Here is an 18,917-nt window from a genome sequence, read left to right as displayed (position 1 = left end):
AGCTTCATATATCATACAGATAGGCAAGGAAAAAAACCCTCGAAACAGCATCCTCGGCACAAAACCCTCCAAGGGATTTCTCCATCTCGTCTGTTTCAACTGAATCAAGAAATTCTGGAACAGACCGATGGGTGAATGAGATGCACAAGTGATTCCCCGCACGCCAATGTGTATAACAACAGGTATCTGAGTCTCCAGTGTAATAGTCAGGGAAATGGTAAGAAAGCAGTGGTAAGGGAAAGTCGTAATTTCTCGCTTTGCGCAGCATTGCGAAGGGTTGATACCAGCAACAGCGTTGATCGGTTACTCTTCGGCTCAAGCGCATCCTCGCTTCAGACTCTCGGCAGATCCAGTAGACCAGAATTGAGTCACGGATGGTTCGTTCTACGTCAGTGCCCTAAGCTTAGGCCGGCTTAATAATGATCGCGGCTTTAGGAATGGAGCTATCGTCAACGGACGGACTTGCTTCAACCCTTGGTTATTTTGTTGCTTTGCATTTGCCTTTAGTCGATAGTACTGACTCTGTCGGTTTCGCTGCGTATTATTACCTGTCTTCTACTTCGCTGTTGCGCATTGAGCACTCTTTTCTGATAGTTTACCAATAGTGCATACAATGGCTTCCAACAATGAAATGGAATATGTCCGGTATGCTCCTTCAATGCTTTGCTGTCGTCCAGGTCCCGCACCGCTAACCTGACCCAATGGAAATAGTTTGGGCAACTCGGGCCTCAAGATCTCCAAGATCATCCTAGGAGCCATGTCCTATGGCTCCAAAAAGTGGCAGGATTGGGTCCTTGACGAGGACGAGGCCCTTCCTCTGATTGAACATGCCTACAAACGCGGCATCAACACCTGGGATACGGTGAGTGGGCGCTCATGGGCACAAATAAAGCGACACGGCCATATCCTCTGACCCGAGTAATGCATTGAAGGCCGACACATATTCCCACGGCGTCTCGGAAGAGATCATCGGCAAGGCTCTGAAAAAGTACTCCATCCCCAGACATCGGGTCGTCATCCTAACCAAATGCTACTTTGGCGTCACCGACGAAGGGAACGAAGGCAAAATGCCTCTTATCTCCGCCTGCGGCCGAAACGACGGCGACTGGGTGAACCGGGTGGGACTCTCCCGCAAGCACATCTTCGATGCGGTCGATGCCTCCGTCAAGCGGCTCGGCACGTACATTGACGTGCTGCAGATCCACCGTCTGGACCGGGAGACGCCCCGCGAGGAAATCATGAAGGCTCTCAACGATGTGGTTGAGAGCGGGAAGGTCCGATACATCGGCGCCAGCACGGTCCGTTCCCCGTCTTCTTTCTGACTGTCCGAAATGACCCTGGCCGCTGACGTTCTCAGATGGCCGCTTGGGAATTCCAAACCCTCCAGAATATCGCCGCCCGCAACGGCTGGCACCAGTTCACCTCCATGCAGAACTACCACAACCTCCTCGCCCGCGAGGAAGAACGCGAGATGATCCCGTACTGCCTCGACTCCGGCGTCGGCCTCATCCCCTGGTCGCCCATGGCGCGCGGTGTCCTGGCCCGACCCTGGGGCTCGCGCTCCTCCGTCCGTGAGAACACCGACGCGGCGCTGCACCTGCTGGTCCGCAGCCGCGAGACCGAAGCCGACAAGGCGATCGTCGAGCGGGTCGAGGAGATCGCGAAGAAGAAGAATATTTCCATGGCGCAGGTCGCCATTGCTTGGGTGCTAAGTCATCCCAAGGAAAACCCTATCCTGGGTCTGTCGAGCAAGGAGCGGATCGACGAGGCGGTTGCTGCTATCAAGGTGCAGCTGACGCCGGAGGAGATAAAGTACCTCGAGGAACCTTACCGCCCCAAGGCTCTAACAGCTCTTGAGCGGTGATTGTTTGTATACATGCATGGAAGGGTGTATCCGTCAGTATCTGTGTAGATAAGTGGTTGCATTTAGGCAGTCAAGCTGCTGAGAGTCAAACAATAGTTTCAGACGCCTTTCTATGTACACTCTTCTAAGTTATACCATAGATGAGATGCCCCTTAGGTAACCACACAGATGGGATACAAAACTTGGAAAATGCAAAACTGGAGGTAAAAAGTCATTGATACCGTGGGAATCATAATGCTAGAAATGCGAGGATATGAGATGATCGAGTGAGAAGGCCTCCAGAGCCGGTGGGTGCGAAACCATGCGTAGTCCATGGGCCCGCATGGAAACATGGTTTCGCGCACATGATGCAAATTGCATAAATCGCGAAGAACCAGCGAAGCACCAGTCTTCGCTTAGTGGTGCCCGCTCTTTTTAGTGAAAAAGTCAAAGAAACCGCTTAATCGATGTCGTCGCTTTCCTTTGGACGGGGCAGAGTCTACCGCTCTGGTTTCAAGCAGTTTGCTGGCCTTTTCCGAGGGCGCCGTCGAATGCTTCCGTGACCGACGTTTCGTATCAGTAGACTTGTCTGGCGCTGTGTCTGGGCCGTCAGAAGTCGTGAAATCGCCTATTCTGTGGCGAGAAGACCCGCCAGAAGTATGAGTTTCCGTCGCGTCAGTGTTGCCTAATTCCTGCGTCGCCGGAACCATGCTGTGTCTATTATGTTGGGTTTCCAGCCCGGAGGCACTTCGCCTATTGGACCGCTCAATAAAAGCGGCGCCAGTGGACCTTGAGCGTTTTGGTAAGCTGGCGTACTTGGTCGACCTGGCATGCTCAGAAGGACCTGGCGTTTGCAACGGAAATGTACTCGACACAGACGATCGATGCGCGGTTTTGTTGAGCACCGATCCGTCCAAATATGTATCCCGTTGCTCGGCAAGAAAATCGTCCGGTGGTCTTACAGCCGTTGGAGAGCTCTGTCTGGACACTCCGGGCGAACAAAGTCCTTTTGGATTCAACATTAAAGCCGAGTCATCATATGTGAAACTTTGCGACCAGCCTTCTCTGAATGCCACCCATATTGCAGTCAGTATAATGATTGTCCGAAGACTATCATCTGTTTTGATCACTTCTTGGTCCAGAGGCATGTCCAATTCCGAGGAGTCACTGACCACTGACATGCCACAAGTAGGTGAAAGAGTGGGGTCAGAAGGCATAGAATACTCGTCAAACACTTCAAGGACATTGCGAGTCATCGATGCGATGACGGGATGTCGACGGGTATTGCGGTTGATAACACTAAATGTAAAACGTTTGCCGTCCTCGTGCAGGGAACTCCCAGGAGGTGCTGATACACGGCGGCTTTTTGCTCCACGCGAGACCCAACGCAAAACCCGCACCCCATGATCCGTCTGGGCTCTGAACTCATACGACCCATTGGGCAACGGGATCGCCTCCCAGGCTGGACCAGAGCTCAGACATATTTCCGCTCTTCCCTGGGACAAAGCATCCTCCCTGAGAATTTGACAGATCGTCGCAATAACCTCCCGGTTTTCCTGGCTCTCTTCGTCCGAGCTGAGATACTTGTCTGCGATATCTCCTACCGTTCGTTCGTACAAATCGCTTGTCACGACGATCAAATCATTCGGTCCTAGTCCTTTTTTCCCTTTGAAAATTGTAGGGAATTTGCGAGCCAACCGCGGCAGGAAAACCGTGGATGGTAGCACATCCAGGACAGGCAAGGGCCGTGCTGTCTGAGAGACTCTCTGTAGCTGCAGAAGTAGCTTTGGGCGAAATTTCAGCCGCCGATGACGTGCGTGGGCCGCCGGGTGGGCTAATTGGTAGATAGTTTTCGGGCGTGATGATTGTTTCCTAACTGAGTGAGCGCGGCTGATGGAAGGCCGATCTGCAGCTGGGGCCACTATTGTATAGTTGTCATCGCTGGACGAGATCGATTCAACTTGGCTCAGCGGCATCGTACGCAGTGGTGCTTTGTGCGATTGGTTAGTTTCCGTTGGTTTGTATCGATGATATAGTTCCGCCAGTCCCAGGGAGGATAGAGTAGGAAAGGAGATGGTTGGGGAGGGATGTGGTGCCGGACTGGAGAGCCGTGACTCGGATGAGGGTGCGACAAGGTCGTTCTCATGGGCAGCAGCAGCATCCGCCGTCCAGCCAAGGTTGAATAGCATTATTTCATGAATTCGAAAGACTGCGGTCCATCCATTAAGAGGAACATCGATTGACTAGGCAGAGGCGAATGCAGGGGGTAGCTTGTGATGTAATCGCCAAGGATTGATAGATTGTACAAAGTTCAACCCAGATAGGCCGAATCTTGTGTTGATCCGGGGTGAGATGGGAGAATTGAAAGCGGTTCTATTCGGAGGTAATGAGAGATTGAGAATAATGGAAGAGAGAGAGTAGGAAGATGATATTGTATGACAAAAGTGGGAAGTCGTAAGCTCTTGTGTGACCTGCACAGCAACAGTAAGGATAAATTGTCCGCCCCAGTTCTGAGGCTGAGCTGTGGAGTGTGGAAGACTGGAAGTATCGGAGGAAAACGAGAGTCAGCGACGATGGACGCGGGGAAGGAAGGAATTATGTTAGAAAATGAGAGACGCAAGAGATCAGAATAAAGTGCAGTAATGCAAGGGGAAGAGGCTGAAACTGTCTTAAGAGAAATGAGCTGGAATGTTGAAGGGGAAAGAAAGTCTTGGTATGGAGACTAGTTTGCTGGGTTGACGATGCAGCTGCTGAAGATGATGAGAGATGACCAGAATAGTACCTCTAAACTAGCCAGAGAGGAAGGCTGCATGATGTGTATAAGTAGGAAGTATGCAAGATGGCGGTCAGTTGAAAGAATTTTTTACAAATTTGAGAGGATATCCACATTAGAACCACATGTGTCAAAGTAATCCATTATTACAATAATGATTACTATTCTTTTGGTATCCATGAATCTATCCAGAAGAGAATTGTACAGAGTAGACTAAATGCAAATCAGGTTATGGATGTCACCAGTAGTGATCACTGATCAAACCGTACCCGTTCGTCGGATATCGGAACAGCCAATCCATGGACGACAACTCGCATCCGTAACCCGAATCAGTCTAGACGACGATCTTCGGGGCTGAAAGGTAGGAAAAGACCGAGCCATGCTTGGTGGAGAGTCTAAGACTCTACGCCATGAAACAAATCTTCACAATCTGACTGCCATAAGTCATACTTACACTTTGCCCCGTCGGAGCACGGAGAAACTCTTCAGAACATCGCCGAGCTACCTTAGAGTCCAAACCCTGTCTTCTCTGCTTTGTGGACCAAAAGTCTTGAACAAACGCGATGATCAACATGGCATTTTACTTCCTAGCACTTACTAGCAGTTAGAATCCCCAGCATGACCACAAAGCGCCTCGGAAGCGGAAGCTCAAAGCAACTGATGGCCTGCATCCAATCAGAGACCCGAGCTCGGAATTCGGACGGTTTTGTCGTTGAACCGGAGATGTGGACGTCCGAGTTGCCGGTAAATTTTGTGTAAAGTACGGAGTATGGAACTCCCTTACCAGCTTCCGTCCTTCGGCTGACTTCAAAAGGTGACAAACTCATCCACGGGATTCAAGTCAAGGTTGGTCCGATTGAAAATGAGGTGGGAATACGAGACGACGAGTGTGAACTACCTAGCTACCTGGATGTATCATGTTAGCCCAAACTGTTAGCTTCATGCAATATTGCTCCTCCAGCTTACAGCTAACACTCCCGTAGTGGTACGCATATACTAGTAATACAATCATATAAGGTCAACGCTGAAACAGAAGAGGAATGAAATGGTCAGACGTGTCGATGGTCCGATGGATCCCCGAAAGTGAAACCCATGGTGCCACAGCAATCTGGATTTGGCTTGTGAACATGTACTGGACATTGCAGAATAATAATAATACTCTGGTGTTATCACACAGGTACTAGAAGAGAAGAAATTAATACCGACTATTTACTAGTTAGAAGGGCAAAACTCCACTCTATAAAGCATGACCACCGATGAAGGTGAGGTCATTTCTGCATTGGCGCAGTCTACTCCGTACAGAGGACGGTCTGCTCAGGCTACCACTGTTTTTCCAGCAACATCCATATGATAGACTTGTGTTTTGTAATTCTTGCAAATACTATCATTCTTTTGCTGGGTATGCGAGTCAGAAGCTTTGATTTCACCGTTCGGTTGAAATTTCCGAAGATCGATTATACCTAGACTACGGAACAGGCCAAGAATCATTCCATGGTACAGAGTAGTCGAGTTCGCTGTATTAGCTTTGAAGGGACCCATCTACGGCCGCATGGCTATCTGGTTATCAGCAGGTTATCCCACAGCTAAGTAACAGCACAAGATAATTATGTTGCATGTGGTGGTTTCCAGACCCAAATTAACTTATAGGGCTGACTGGGGCCAAGGTAAAAATGCGTCAAAAGAATATCTAGTCAACCAGTGAACCCTCTGCTTCTTCTATAAGTGATTGACATGACTCACAAGAAACTCTTCCAGTCAATTTCTATCTGCATTCCGATCAGTAATCTTTAATTTTACTGCTACACCTTCAACTAGGTAGTAAAGCATGCTCCCAAACTACCTTAGTGACTGAAAGGATCGCCACCAAATCGATCGCCGTAATGCCAGTATGCCACTAATAATACAGCGCATTAGGAAACTAGTTTAACTTAGTTAACTAGTTATTCGCCGCTGCGCTGAATCAGCGGTCGGATTTCTCTGGGTAGATACAATATTACCTAGCACTATTCTTATGCATGCCGAAGCCGAGCAATCCGACATGCTGGTCCACCTGACCTGACGAATCTTGGCATTGGTTGTGGTGCGGACTTTTGATGACTTATTGGTCCCGCCAGTCGAGAGCTGCTCATTGCTTATTGCTGTACTGCACCTCGGCATGTCAAGAAAACCGTTCTAGTGCTCTATTTCGTACGAAGTACGGAGTACAGGCGGCATCTTTCTCCTTTTTGCTGAGTTGATGACCTTGCCACGGTTACATGGGCCCACAGCAAAGAGACAGACCCTGTCTCCTTTGAACAGTGATGACTTCGCCGTCTCGAGACGCCGATTCTCAATCAGCGTCCTCGCTCGGTCTAAACCTTGTCAATCCCCGCCGCCCTATCAGGAGTTTATCCATTTTCTTTGGGCTATGGAAGGCTCTCATCTTCCTAGTAGTAGCTTTCTGCCCCGGACCAGGCTATGACACATCAACAAGTCTACTCCTCTATCCAACCAGAGACGTACCGGACGTTGCTCCATTACACTTTTCCCTTTCACACAGATTTGTGAGATGGGATTCCATCTACTTCGTTCACGCTGCCGAGCATGGCTATGTTTTTGAACAAGAATGGGCCTTTGGGTATGGTTATACCAGGCTTCTGGCCTTTCTTGCGTCTGGTATTTGCAACAATTTCCTTCTAGATTGATAAATGTCCGCCTACCACAAATGCTAATCGTGAGTGTTCAGTATTACCTCGATCAGCCAGCTTAGGTGAATCAGCCCGAATTGCATCTGTAGCAGTTGTGCTGTCCCACATCGCTCATTACCTATCAGTCCTGGTTCTATACAGGCTCTCAATCAACATCTTTGGCGGTGACACTGCCAAGCAGAAAACCCTTTGCTTTCTCTCCGCTGCTTTACACATCATCAGTCCAGCGGGTGCGTTTCTTTCGGCACCCTATGGGGAAGCTCTGTTTTCCCTTCTCAGCATCTCTGGGTTCTATCTTTACTCGTCATCTGGTCTCGATGATAGTACCAACCAGCGACTGTCAAGGGACTTGAAACTCCTTACAGCTGCTGTGCTAATATCAGCAGCCACAGCAGTCCGCAGCAACGGAATTCTTGGTGGAATTTTGTTCGCGTATGATGCTCTTCTACAGCTGCGGCAGATTCTCAATCGAGGTCTGTCGTGGGCGGTTGTCTCGCGCCTTGCGGTCATTGTCCTCGGAGGTTGTGTCATCGCACTGGGAATGGCTGTACCTCAGTACATCGCTTTTAATGCTTTCTGCATGACTCCGAACGCCCCACGTCCATGGTGTGGATGGACCATCCCGAGCATATACCGCTTTGTCCAAGAACAATACTGGTAAGTGAAGATATACCAGACTGTCGCATCGCCATTGCTCAATCTGTCATACAGGAATGTCGGGTTTTTACGGTATTGGGTCGTACCAAATATCCCTCTATTTCTCTTAGCCCTGCCCATGTTAGCATTGCTTCTTCGGTCAGCTCTCTGGGCATGGAAACTGCCATCGATCACCAGTAAATCTTCAAAGAGTGCTGCCAATGCAGCATCAACTAAAGCCACGTGGTTGCTCCCGCGCTTGGCAATCATTCAAGCCCTGCTCGCTGTTCTGGCCTTCACCAGCTATCATGTCCAGATCATTAATCGGTTATCTTCTGGGTATCCATTATGGTACTGGCACCTGGCGGCTGAGCTTATAGGCAATCTTGAAGACTCTCGGCCCACTAATAAGAGCACCAGCATCTCTGCAGTTGCTATCCAAGCGATGATGATCTATGGTTTAATCCAAGCGGTTCTCTTCGGCTCATTTCTCCCTCCCGCTTGAAGATATGTACCTGGCAAAGTCTACTTATTTCGGCTGTACAGCTCGACCAGGTTATACTATTTGCCGATCTATCTGGCATGAAATGAATTGATCCATAGCATCGGGTAGACAAATGACAAGAGATAGAAGATAAGACGAGGAAAGAAATAGGTACAAAGAGTCCACGGTTTTAATCACCTAAACATCCATGTTTGCGCTCAGAATGTCTGAAACCACCATACATCAATCCCCAGAGAATGAAATTCGTTCTCATGTCCTACTGACCAGACCATTGTTGTGGGCGTTCCGCTCCTGGTGGCCGAAAATGAAAGTAGCTTTAGGCTGCGGTGCTGTTACGTAGAATTATGTCATCAGTCGTCGCTCAGGTCGACGGAACTCTCTCAACTGACCTTCAACTTCATTGCTTCGCGTGAGCTCACATTAATATTGACCACCACGCTGCCAATCAAATTAGGCAGCTAATGCTGACGAATTTTTACTCATTAAAAAGAGGTCATCTCCGTTTTATGTTTCTTTCTGCTTATTCCAATCATTCTAAGCTCTCATCGTTGTTCCCCGGCTGCCTCGCTGATTGAGACCGAGATTCACTGAGCTGCCCCATGCGAACAGGACTGGCAGGAGCCTACTGTCTGGTATCGATATCTACAGCTCGATATCCGGTTACAATCTTTATGACTAGTGTACAATAAGCCCTACATTCTCGCTCGCTGGTTTGTTCCATTCGTTGATCGACGGTATTTGAAGCTGACGTCTTTTGTATCCAGAGCTCATCTGGTTCTCCCACGAATTTGACCCCTACACCGCAGTAACTGTCGCACACCCTACGCAACTATGGACACCTCAGGACCCAAGGCGATTCTAACCCAGCATGTCTATCCTCCGCATGAGATCTCCCGAGCCACTTCACCCGGTGGTGAGCCCGCGGGGATGAACGGGGAGGGCGAGCCTAAAGCCCGTGTCCGTCCTCGCACCTATCCTTACTTCAAATACCTCCCATATCGGATAGAAGATGAGGCTGAGAGGGAACGAAATTTACGAGAGATATTGAATCAGCTCTACATTGCCGTTGAAGCAGGGGATTTCAGTCCCGGCGCGGTCCACTGGACTCGAGAGCTTAGGGGTTGGCTATCGCTCAAGTTCGACCCCACTCGTACAGAGCGAATCAACCTGGTCAAGCTATACTATGAGCTCTCGCTGGCCCCCGGGATTGATCCCAATGTTGCGGAACGCTTCGCTAGCATGTTCATGCTACTTACAAAGTGAGCAGATTCTCCCGTGGTGTTGCTTAGCTGTGTTCGGGGCGCTGACACAATTTGCAGGCGGAAGCATTATCTACGGCCGGTGAAAGATCTCGTCCTAGATTGGAGGCCCTTATACAAAGAATTGAAAGCGTTTGTTTTGCCGACAGAGTCGGGTCTAGTGCATTCGACCAACCTGAAGCGTAACGTCAAGACGCTGACGAAGCTCTGTGCGTTCGTTCAGCTCTACATTGACCCGTGTGAGCTGCCGGCTATGCTAGAGGAATTTCTTCCTCACTTTTCAACATCTTTCTCAGAAGGTGCCTTTGTCGTTGTTGGGTTAATCAATCTACTTCTTCCAACCTCCCCGCCTCCCCAGTCCAGAGAGGATCTTCTACCGCAGCATTACCTGCCAACCCATTTCCACCTATGGTCGCTCGTCAATCGTTCCAAGACCTTTGATATGACATTTCTGGACTATCTTTCCCGGTTGGCACGAGATTCCTTGCCTGCAGAGCATATACCATTTTCCGAATACGGTCTCTTCACCAAGGAGCAGTCAGCACTCATCTTCACTGCCATCCTGAGACTGCTGGAGATTCCTGTGGGACAATCGACTTCTCCCTACAGTGCTCTGGTAGATATCTCGTCGGGATTGGGCATCATGCTCGATCGAGATGCTCGAAAGCATCCCGTTGCGCATCACATTGCTAGATGGGTCGTGATGTCACTCTCGCCGGAATGCGCTCAGGCTGAGGAATCAATTCTGACCCAGCTCGAGGGGCTTATTCAGGCCGTGGAAACATTTTTCCATCCTTCCAATTCTGGTGGTTGGACCAAGACATTGTCTCAGCTTGTGTACTATCTCTCTGACTTCTTCCTGATGCGGTGGAACCGAGAGCAGAGTGGTGAGATGGAAATGCCGGTTGGACGCAGATTGACTGAGCCACTGAAACGCCGTTTTGTGCTCTGCTTGCGCGATGTAGTCTTCATGGGCATTTATGCCAAGAGCGGCACCGCCATCAGCTTCTCATTGTCAACTTTGCAGAACCTTGCATTCTTAGAACCGCACCTAATTCTTCCAGGAGCCTTACAAAGAATATATCCTTCTTTACAAGGTCTCGTGGAGGTTCATCGCACAGCATCTTCTCTCCGGGCCCTTCAAGTCTTGTCTCGAATTATTTCGCGGACGAAAGGCTACCGCTGCCATATGACAACCTTGCTTGGACTCGCTCTACCAGGTATCGATGCTAACGACTTGGAGAAGTCTCTTCACGCTCTGTCTTTCATTCAGTCAGCGTGCTACAACATTCCCTTATTTGACCTAACAAAAGGCAGAGAAGACATCAATTGTGACATGCTGGCTATGCAGTGGATTGCTGGCGAAATGGGACGAATGGAGGCAGAAGGTGTAGAGGTACAGCTGAACTACGACACCGACTTGAGCGATGAGAACGAAGAAATGATCTTGCGCTCATCGACATGCGGCTTTGGAGATTTCATCATTTCGTTCTTGGGACGTGTCTTCACTCTCCTTGAGAACCTTCCAGACGCGAGCAGAGTGCGGAATGGGTCGCCAGAGGAGAACATTGTGAACACACTTCCTGCAACATTCATGCCTCTACTCTCGTCCCTTTCGCCTGAGTACTTCGATATTGCTTTGTCCAAGGTTGTCGATTTCGTGTCAAATCACGTCATTCACCAGGCACGAGATGCAATGGCTTTTATTTGCAATTCCATTTGCAAAGTGAATCCCGACAAGGCTCTGAAGCGTTTCATTCCTGTGTTGACGCAAGCCATCCGAACTGAAATTGACGACAATGGCGCAGGCTCAACCCGGACGACCGGGACTGATGTTCTCCCGCGGGATCGTGCTCTGGTCTGGAACATCAGCATGCTGAGCATGTGCGTTGTTCACGTTGGAGACGCGGTCCTAGCTCACAGGAAGGAGCTTTTTGATATTGCTGTTTATATGCAGCAAAAATGCAGGGGCATACCCACTGTTCACATATCGAACTTTATTCACCACCTGCTTCTCAACCTTACGGGAACATATACAACCGACTACTCGCAGTACGAGCCTGGAGTCCTCGCCCAGGGAATAACCCCCGAGCTCTGGAGTTATCAACCAGATCCAGATAATCTGACTGTGAAATGGCATGTTCCGAAACGTGAGGAGCTTGAATTTGCTGTCGACCTTTTCCAAAATCAAGCAGAAACTGCTCTGAAATCGTTGTCTGCGCTTACCAATGGAACAGCAAGTGTGAAAAGGGATGGTAGCGGCAAAGATTGGTCAGATGAAGTTTCCAGGAATCTTGTCTTACTGCGCCTTATTCTCTCGGGAATCTCTGTTCTTTTCGACAGCAAAGCAGCGTCAAAAACGAAAGCTGAAGGGGTGGACGGGATAGCGAATGACGTCGAAATGTCCGATGCAAAAGACTTCCCAGTCGCAAATGGTGTTGGAGACGAAGACCCTGACGCATCACTCGACACCTCTGACGAGGCAACTGTCAGGCCAAGCTTCTCCTACCCTACCGGCTATCCTCTGGAGGAAAATGACGTGCTCTACAGTTGCATTCACGATCTTCGGGAGAGAGCTGGCTGGGTCCTACACGATGTCCACAGGTTTTTATCGGATAAGCAAGAGGACGATGTACCTTGCTTCGCAGCTCTATACTCGGCTTTCCGGTCTTGGTTCATTGACGTTGGCATGGAACGGTCTGCGCATGTTCTAGACAGAGTCACGCGCCTTCTTGCGGCCGATATTCATCCTTACAAGATGAGCGGTATCCGGAAAGACTACCCGCGTCCCCTACTGGTGCGGAGAGCCAATGTATACCACTTGCAGCGCCTGAGGCACAATGCCGCCCCAAGACCACGGTCTCGCCTTGACGAAATCCTGCTCCTGGATCTCGCCGAGTCGTGCATTTCGCTTTACACGGAGACTCGGCGCAACGCTCAGAGCGCCGGCGAATCTGCTCTCAAGGCTATCTGGGGGTCACGACTTCTTGTCATTCCACCTTTGCTCACGGCCCTACAGAAAGGTATCAAGGAGAATGATCATGCGCGAATTAAAGGTGCATTGTTCTCTCTGCTGCTGAGTAGCGTTGCGAAAACTGTCGGACGCCACTGGAAATATGCCCCCACTCTGATCAGAACTTTCATTGACGCAAGCGCGGTTGATAAACCATCTGTGCAAAAGATCTGTTCTAGTGCAGTTTTTCAAATTATGGACTACGGGCGTGCAATGGAAAGAATGGCCGTGCTTGACAGAGATATTGTGGAAGCAATCGCTCCGAAAGAGGATGTCCAAGACCAAATTACACAAAAGCGCAAGAGTATCAACAACAAGCGTGTTATCATTGAGAAAAAGAAGGCTGATATGGCCGAGGAACTGGTCAACCTGGCAAGAGTCTCCCACTGGAAGGTCGCTAGCCGAGCAGCCACCATTGTAATCACAATGGGTCTGAGATTTGACTACATCGCAAGCAGCAATCTCATAGAGCTCGTCACTCTAGGGTCCATCGATGACCATCCCGGGCTGCGTGGCATGTACTCTCAGGCTCTCATTGCATTGTTTACTATGATAGATGTCCGAACGATCTGCGGCCATGACTATAAGAATTATATTTTGGGCAATCAGCACTTCCCATCCAAAATCAAGGTCGCCACCAAGCGCTACGAAGAAGGTTGGACAGAGCAGTACCTGGCAAGCTTCGCCAAGCCAGAGGCCGAATACTATATTGACCACGACTTTCCCGGATGGCTCGTATGGTCGGATACTATGCCTGCATATAAGTCTAATCTGGAGCGCGACATTGAGTACGACGAGGTGGAATGGAACGTACGCAAACAGATGGGTAAACTATTTGATCGAGGGTGGTTCTCCAAATTCTTCATGTACCTGAAGCAGGAGCCGCGGGACCCGTCAGCCGACAAATTCCGCATGCCCTGTGCCATGATGCTCCTCTACGCATTCGAATTGATGCTTCGCGACGGGCTCACCGCTGCGACTTTTAAAGACATTCAAGAAGAGATTGAAGCAGTCTTTGAAGACGGTAGTGACAAGCATCAACACAGAGCTACTGCAGAAATTCTTGGTGCACTTATTAGTTCTGTCGCGGATACAAGCGTGGAGAAGAGGACACTGGTCTGGGAATATGCTTTCCCGATCGTGCAAAGGATCTTCACCGATGGATTGACCCCAGAAAATTCAGGCTACTGGACCACTTTTCTTCATATGGTCCTCCAATGTCGGGATCCACGACGAGCTTGGCCCTTGGTTGACTGGCTTGCCAGCTTCCGGCTGGATATGGCGACCAACGCAGCCTTCAAAGAGAGCTCCAAGATCAACCTGCTGCATCAATGCATTATAGATGCTGGCTGGCACTTCCAGCTGGAGAAGCCAATTGTCCAAGATTTCCTCGCACATCTCGATCATCCGTACAAGGGAGTCCGTGAGGCAATGGGTCAGACTCTTGCAACGATCCACCGTACACGATATCACGAGTCGTACGCAGACCTCCAGCGTCTCCTCAAGGCACAGGAGTCTGCTTCACCCGTCGGCTCATATGCGTACCTCCCTAATGAGGAGTTCTCTAAGATGGTGCGCGAAGTCTTTGCCCGGATCGAGAAATGGCGCCATGAGAGATCTCCGGGTCAACAGACCCCATCTTCCTACACTTCTGGCAGCAAGACAGTTCTCCTATGGCTCGACTCCACTCTTTCATCTCACGAATGTACTCAGCTTGTTCCGTTCTTCCCTGATGTGTTCACAGGGCAGCTTTTGCATATGATGGATGTCAAAGAAGACCCGGAACTTCAGTCATTGGCCTATCATGTATTCCGTCACTTGCCAAATATTCCATACCCTGCCGAGCAGGACTCCGGCTTCATCGGGTCCTTGATACACATTGGGCAGACGTCACCCTCGTGGCACCAGCGCTTGCGAGTGATGATCAACATCCAGATCATCTACTTCCGCCGTCTGTTCCTAGTTTCTCCCGTCGATCGGGACAAGTTATTCGATTGTATCGCGAATATGCTTGAGGATACACAGCATGAGGTGAGGGCCGGTGCATCAGCTACCCTTTCGGGCATGATTCGGTGCTCGCCTGTGTCTCTCCGGCGGCGCATGGTCAGCAAGCTACAAGAGCGCTTTACGAGGATTTTGGTTGAGAACCCATTACCCAGGAAACCAAAGAACCACGCTCGTTCTGCATTGGCTTCTCCAGTCTCCTCTCGATCCGGTACACCGACTCCCGAGCATACTAGACTCATCATTGTCAGACACGGCGCAGTTTTGGGTCTTGGGGCTTTGATACAAGCGTTCCCTTACGATAGTCCACCCCCGAGGTGGATGCCTGAGGCTTTGACCACCCTGAGTACCCGCGCCGCAAGCGACCCTGGCATTGTTGGGTCAAGCGTCAAGTCAATTATCAGTGAATTCAAGAAGACGAGACAAGATACCTGGCATATAGACGCGAAGGTTAGTGACGAACGTACCACCAGGTTTTCGAGGGACACGGAAGCTAATTTATCAAATAGGCTTTTACATCAGATGAGCTTGAAGACCTATCTGGGGTGCTGTGGAAGAGTTATTTCGCTTAGAGCAGCGGTCGGAAGGCTGTAGAGCAGAACGATGGCTGGTCATGGGTCTGTATGATAGGTAGTCCAGTTACTCTTCTAAAAATCGAGGTTTGATCCTTGTATGCGATTCTTGTTTGGAGCAGCTTCATCTTCGCTTTGGACATGGTCTGTACATAGCAATAAAAGCAACTCGGGGTAATTCTTCAAATGTATTTGCCTTTTATTTCAGGGATTAGGCACCTTACCTTCCCTACATTATCCTTTTGTCCTTCCGTGCCCAGGACATTACAGAACTATATATGTTCTTGTATTCCAACCAACCCATATGTATGAGCACAAATGAGCTTTTCCAAAAGTATCAGACTCCGTACTCCTCAAGGACCAGAAAAAGACTAAAAACATAACCTCTTTTCATCGGATTGGTCCTTTTTCCCAATATTCATGGCATGAAATACGCCATTCTAATAGCCATTGTTCCATAAACAGCTGGTTGGATAGATGACATGATCGTCACGTGATGCAGAGGCGACCACGCGGCTCTCCGAGAGCGCTAAGCGCATCACCAGTTGAGCAATCCATAGCTGCCTCCTTGCCAGCGGCGCTGTTCTTCCCGTTATTTCTTGTCATTTTCTATCTTTAAGAGACGGTTTGTCACAAGTATATATTTAAATACGAAGCCCTCGCGCAATACCCGTCCCTGTGGTGGAAAGGACCTGCTCTAGGCAGCGACGCTTTCACCATGGCTCCGAGGGACACCTTCTTCCGCTCGTCTGATATGAGCTTGACGCAGCTCTATATCGCCAATGAAATCGGACGAGAGGTCGTTAGCGCTCTAGGAGAACTTGGTCAGGTTCAATTTCGGGATGTAAGTTGCACTGTACCTGGACGAGGTGGGTGATACGATGAGGTACAGGGGCTAATTTTGATATCTACAATAGCTTAACCCCGACACCAATGCTTTTCAGCGGACTTTTACCAAGGAGATTCGTCGGTTGGACAATGTGGAGAGACAACTGCGTATGTATAACGTCCTGTGGTTGAAGGATCAGTGCATTGCCAAGATCCTTGCGGAGGTGGTGGTGTTGGTGGCATCTGGCTGAACATCCATGATTTCTTTGCAGGCTATTTCCATGCGCAAATGGACAAGGCGGGGATCCCCATGAGATCTTCCACCGAATTCTCCGATACCTTGGCGGCTCCCCTGGCTTCGGAAATCGACGAACTCGCCGAGCGCAGTGAGAGCCTCGAGCAGCGAATCGCCTCCCTGAACGACAGCTACGAGACATTGAAGAAGCGCGAGGTGGAGCTTACGGAGTGGCGGTGGGTTCTTAGAGAGGCCGGCGGCTTCTTTGATCGCGCTCATACGCATACGGACGAGATCCGCCAGTCGTTCGATAACGATGAAGCTCCGCTGCTGCGAGATGTTGAGCATCAACCTAGCCGTGGACCGAATGGCGATGCTCAGGCTCAGCAGTCGTTCCTTGACATGAACATTGGGTTCGTTGCGGGTGTTATTCCCCGGGATCGTATTGGTGCCTTTGAGCGGATCCTTTGGCGAACTCTGCGTGGCAACCTGTACATGAACCAGTCGGAGATTCCTGAGCCGATCATTGACCCGACTACCAATGAAGAATCGCACAAGAATGTCTTTGTGATCTTCGCTCATGGAAAGCACATCATTTCGAAGATCAGGAAGATTTCCGAATCCCTTGGTGCTTCGTTGTATGGTGTTGATGAGAACAGCGAGTTAAGAAGGGATCAGATTCATGAAGTGAACACCCGGCTGAGTGATGTGGGCAACGTTTTGCGCAACACCAAGAACACCCTGGATGCCGAGCTTACCCAGATTGCCCGCTCCCTTGCTGCTTGGATGATCATTGTCAAGAAGGAGAAGGCCGTGTACGATACGCTCAACAAGTTCTCCTATGACCAAGCGAGAAAGACTTTGATTGCCGAGGCATGGTGCCCAACCAACTCCCTGGCGTTGATCAAGTCGACTTTGCAAGACGTCAATGACCGCGCTGGACTGAGCGTGCCTACCATTGTCAACCAGATTCGGACGAACAAGACCCCGCCTACCTATGTCAGGACGAACAAGTTTACCGAGGCCTTCCAGACCATTGTCAATGCTTACGGTATCCCTAAGTACTCGGAAGCAAACCCTGGATTGTACACCGTCGTCACATTCCCTTTCTTATTCGCTGTTATGTTCGGGGATTTCGGTCACGGTGCTTTGATGGCAATGGCCGCTTCTGCGATGATCTTCTGGGAACGGAAGTTGCAGAAGACGAAGCTCGACGAGTTGACCTACATGGCCTTCTATGGTCGTTACATTATGCTGATGATGGGTCTTTTCTCCATGTACACCGGCTTGATCTACAACGATGTCTTCTCCAAGTCTTTCACCGTGTTCACTAGTCAGTGGAAATGGCCTGATGACATCAAGAAGGGACAGACAGTTGAGGCTTCGTTGAGGGATGGCTACCGATACCCGTTCGGTCTGGACTGGAATTGGCACGAGGCTGAGAACTCTCTTCTTTTTACCAACAGTATGAAGATGAAGATGAGTATTATTCTGGGTTGGGCACATGTAAGTGATATTCTGCTGCTTGTCAGGAGGGCCTGGCTGACAATAACTCTCTGTAGATGACATATGCGCTCTGCTTGCAGTATGTCAACGCGCGCCATTTCAAGTCAAAGGTCGACATTATTGGAAATTTCCTTCCCGGCATGATCTTCTTCCAGTCAATCTTTGGTTACCTTGTTCTCACCATCGTCTACAAATGGTCTGTCAACTGGGAAGCCCGGGGCGAGTCTCCGCCAGGTCTTCTGAACATGCTCATTTTCATGTTCCTCTCTCCCGGAACTGTGGACGAGCAGCTGTACAAGGGCCAAGCCGGTGTTCAGGTTGTGCTGCTGTTGCTCGCTGTTGTTCAAGTCCCAATTATGCTCTTCTTCAAGCCATTCTACCTTCGCTGGGAACACAACCGTGCTCGTGCTCTCGGATACCGAGGCCTTGGAGAGCAGGCCCGTGTGAGTGCGCTGGAGGATGACACCGATATGAACGGTGGAGTGTCAGGGCCCCGTGATAGCATGGTCAGCGACGGTGAAGGCGTGGCGATGATTGCCCAAGACCTTGGCGACGAAGAGCATGAAGAATTTGACTTTTCCGAAATCATGATCCACCAGGTTATCCACACCATCGAGTTCTGCCTCAACTGTATCTCCCACACCGCCTCATACCTCCGTCTGTGGGCTCTCTCTCTCGCTCACCAGCAGCTTTCGATCGTCTTGTGGGACATGACCATCGGCGGTGCCTTTGAGCAGGAGTCGCCTACCATTCGCGTTATCATGATCGTCGTCACCTTCTACCTGTGGTTCACTCTGACAATTGCCATTCTGTGTGTCATGGAGGGTACAAGTGCCATGCTTCACTCCCTTCGTCTACACTGGGTCGAGGCAATGAGCAAGCATTTCATGGGTGATGGTATACCCTTCGCTCCTTTCAGCTTCAAGACTCTCCTTGAAGAAGATCCAGTTGACTAAACTGGGTTGTACATTCTCTTTGTGTCTTTTTTTATAGATCCATAGCTGTATCTTGTGGAGAATTGAATTGAATTTAGATGTCATTGATACATTAGCTTTC

The 18,917-nt window shown here is 49.8% G+C and overlaps 5 protein-coding genes across 5 annotated transcripts; 4 read left to right on the top strand and 1 right to left on the bottom strand.

The window, feature by feature from the left end:
- Positions 1 to 613: 613 nt before the first annotated feature.
- On the top strand, positions 614 to 1,864 carry Aspvir_007305 (aldo/keto reductase; the record flags this gene model as incomplete). Its single annotated transcript, XM_043270487.1, has 4 exons — positions 614 to 645; positions 712 to 862; positions 933 to 1,298; positions 1,358 to 1,864. 4 exons carry the CDS (start codon positions 614 to 616, stop codon positions 1,862 to 1,864), a joined length of 1,056 nt encoding a protein of 351 aa, XP_043126422.1.
- Positions 1,865 to 2,259: 395 nt separating this feature from the next.
- On the bottom strand, positions 2,260 to 4,032 carry Aspvir_007304 (uncharacterized protein; the record flags this gene model as incomplete). The annotated part of the gene is made up of 1 exon (XM_043270486.1): positions 2,260 to 4,032. The coding sequence occupies one exon, from the start codon at positions 4,030 to 4,032 to the stop codon at positions 2,260 to 2,262; it is 1,773 nt and encodes a 590-aa protein (XP_043126421.1).
- Positions 4,033 to 6,916: 2,884 nt separating this feature from the next.
- Aspvir_007303 (DUF409 domain protein) lies at positions 6,917 to 8,444 on the top strand (the record flags this gene model as incomplete). Its single annotated transcript, XM_043270485.1, has 3 exons — positions 6,917 to 7,271; positions 7,342 to 7,960; positions 8,015 to 8,444. The coding sequence occupies 3 exons, from the start codon at positions 6,917 to 6,919 to the stop codon at positions 8,442 to 8,444; spliced, it is 1,404 nt and encodes a 467-aa protein (XP_043126420.1).
- Positions 8,445 to 9,275: 831 nt separating this feature from the next.
- Positions 9,276 to 15,292, top strand: Aspvir_007302 (proteasome activator BLM10; the record flags this gene model as incomplete). The annotated part of the gene is made up of 3 exons (XM_043270484.1): positions 9,276 to 9,703; positions 9,764 to 15,170; positions 15,230 to 15,292. 3 exons carry the CDS (start codon positions 9,276 to 9,278, stop codon positions 15,290 to 15,292), a joined length of 5,898 nt encoding a protein of 1,965 aa, XP_043126419.1.
- A 718-nt stretch (positions 15,293 to 16,010) lies between these two features.
- On the top strand, positions 16,011 to 18,817 carry Aspvir_007301 (H(+)-transporting V0 sector ATPase subunit a; the record flags this gene model as incomplete). The annotated part of the gene is made up of 4 exons (XM_043270483.1): positions 16,011 to 16,136; positions 16,210 to 16,288; positions 16,393 to 17,861; positions 17,918 to 18,817. The coding sequence occupies 4 exons, from the start codon at positions 16,011 to 16,013 to the stop codon at positions 18,815 to 18,817; spliced, it is 2,574 nt and encodes an 857-aa protein (XP_043126418.1).
- Positions 18,818 to 18,917: the final 100 nt, after the last annotated feature.

Source organism: Aspergillus viridinutans (assembly GCF_018404265.1).
Source record: "Aspergillus viridinutans IFM 47045 DNA, scaffold_5, whole genome shotgun sequence".
NCBI classification, from domain to species: domain Eukaryota; kingdom Fungi; phylum Ascomycota; class Eurotiomycetes; order Eurotiales; family Aspergillaceae; genus Aspergillus; species Aspergillus viridinutans.
This window is presented reverse-complemented; position numbering and strand designations above follow the sequence as displayed.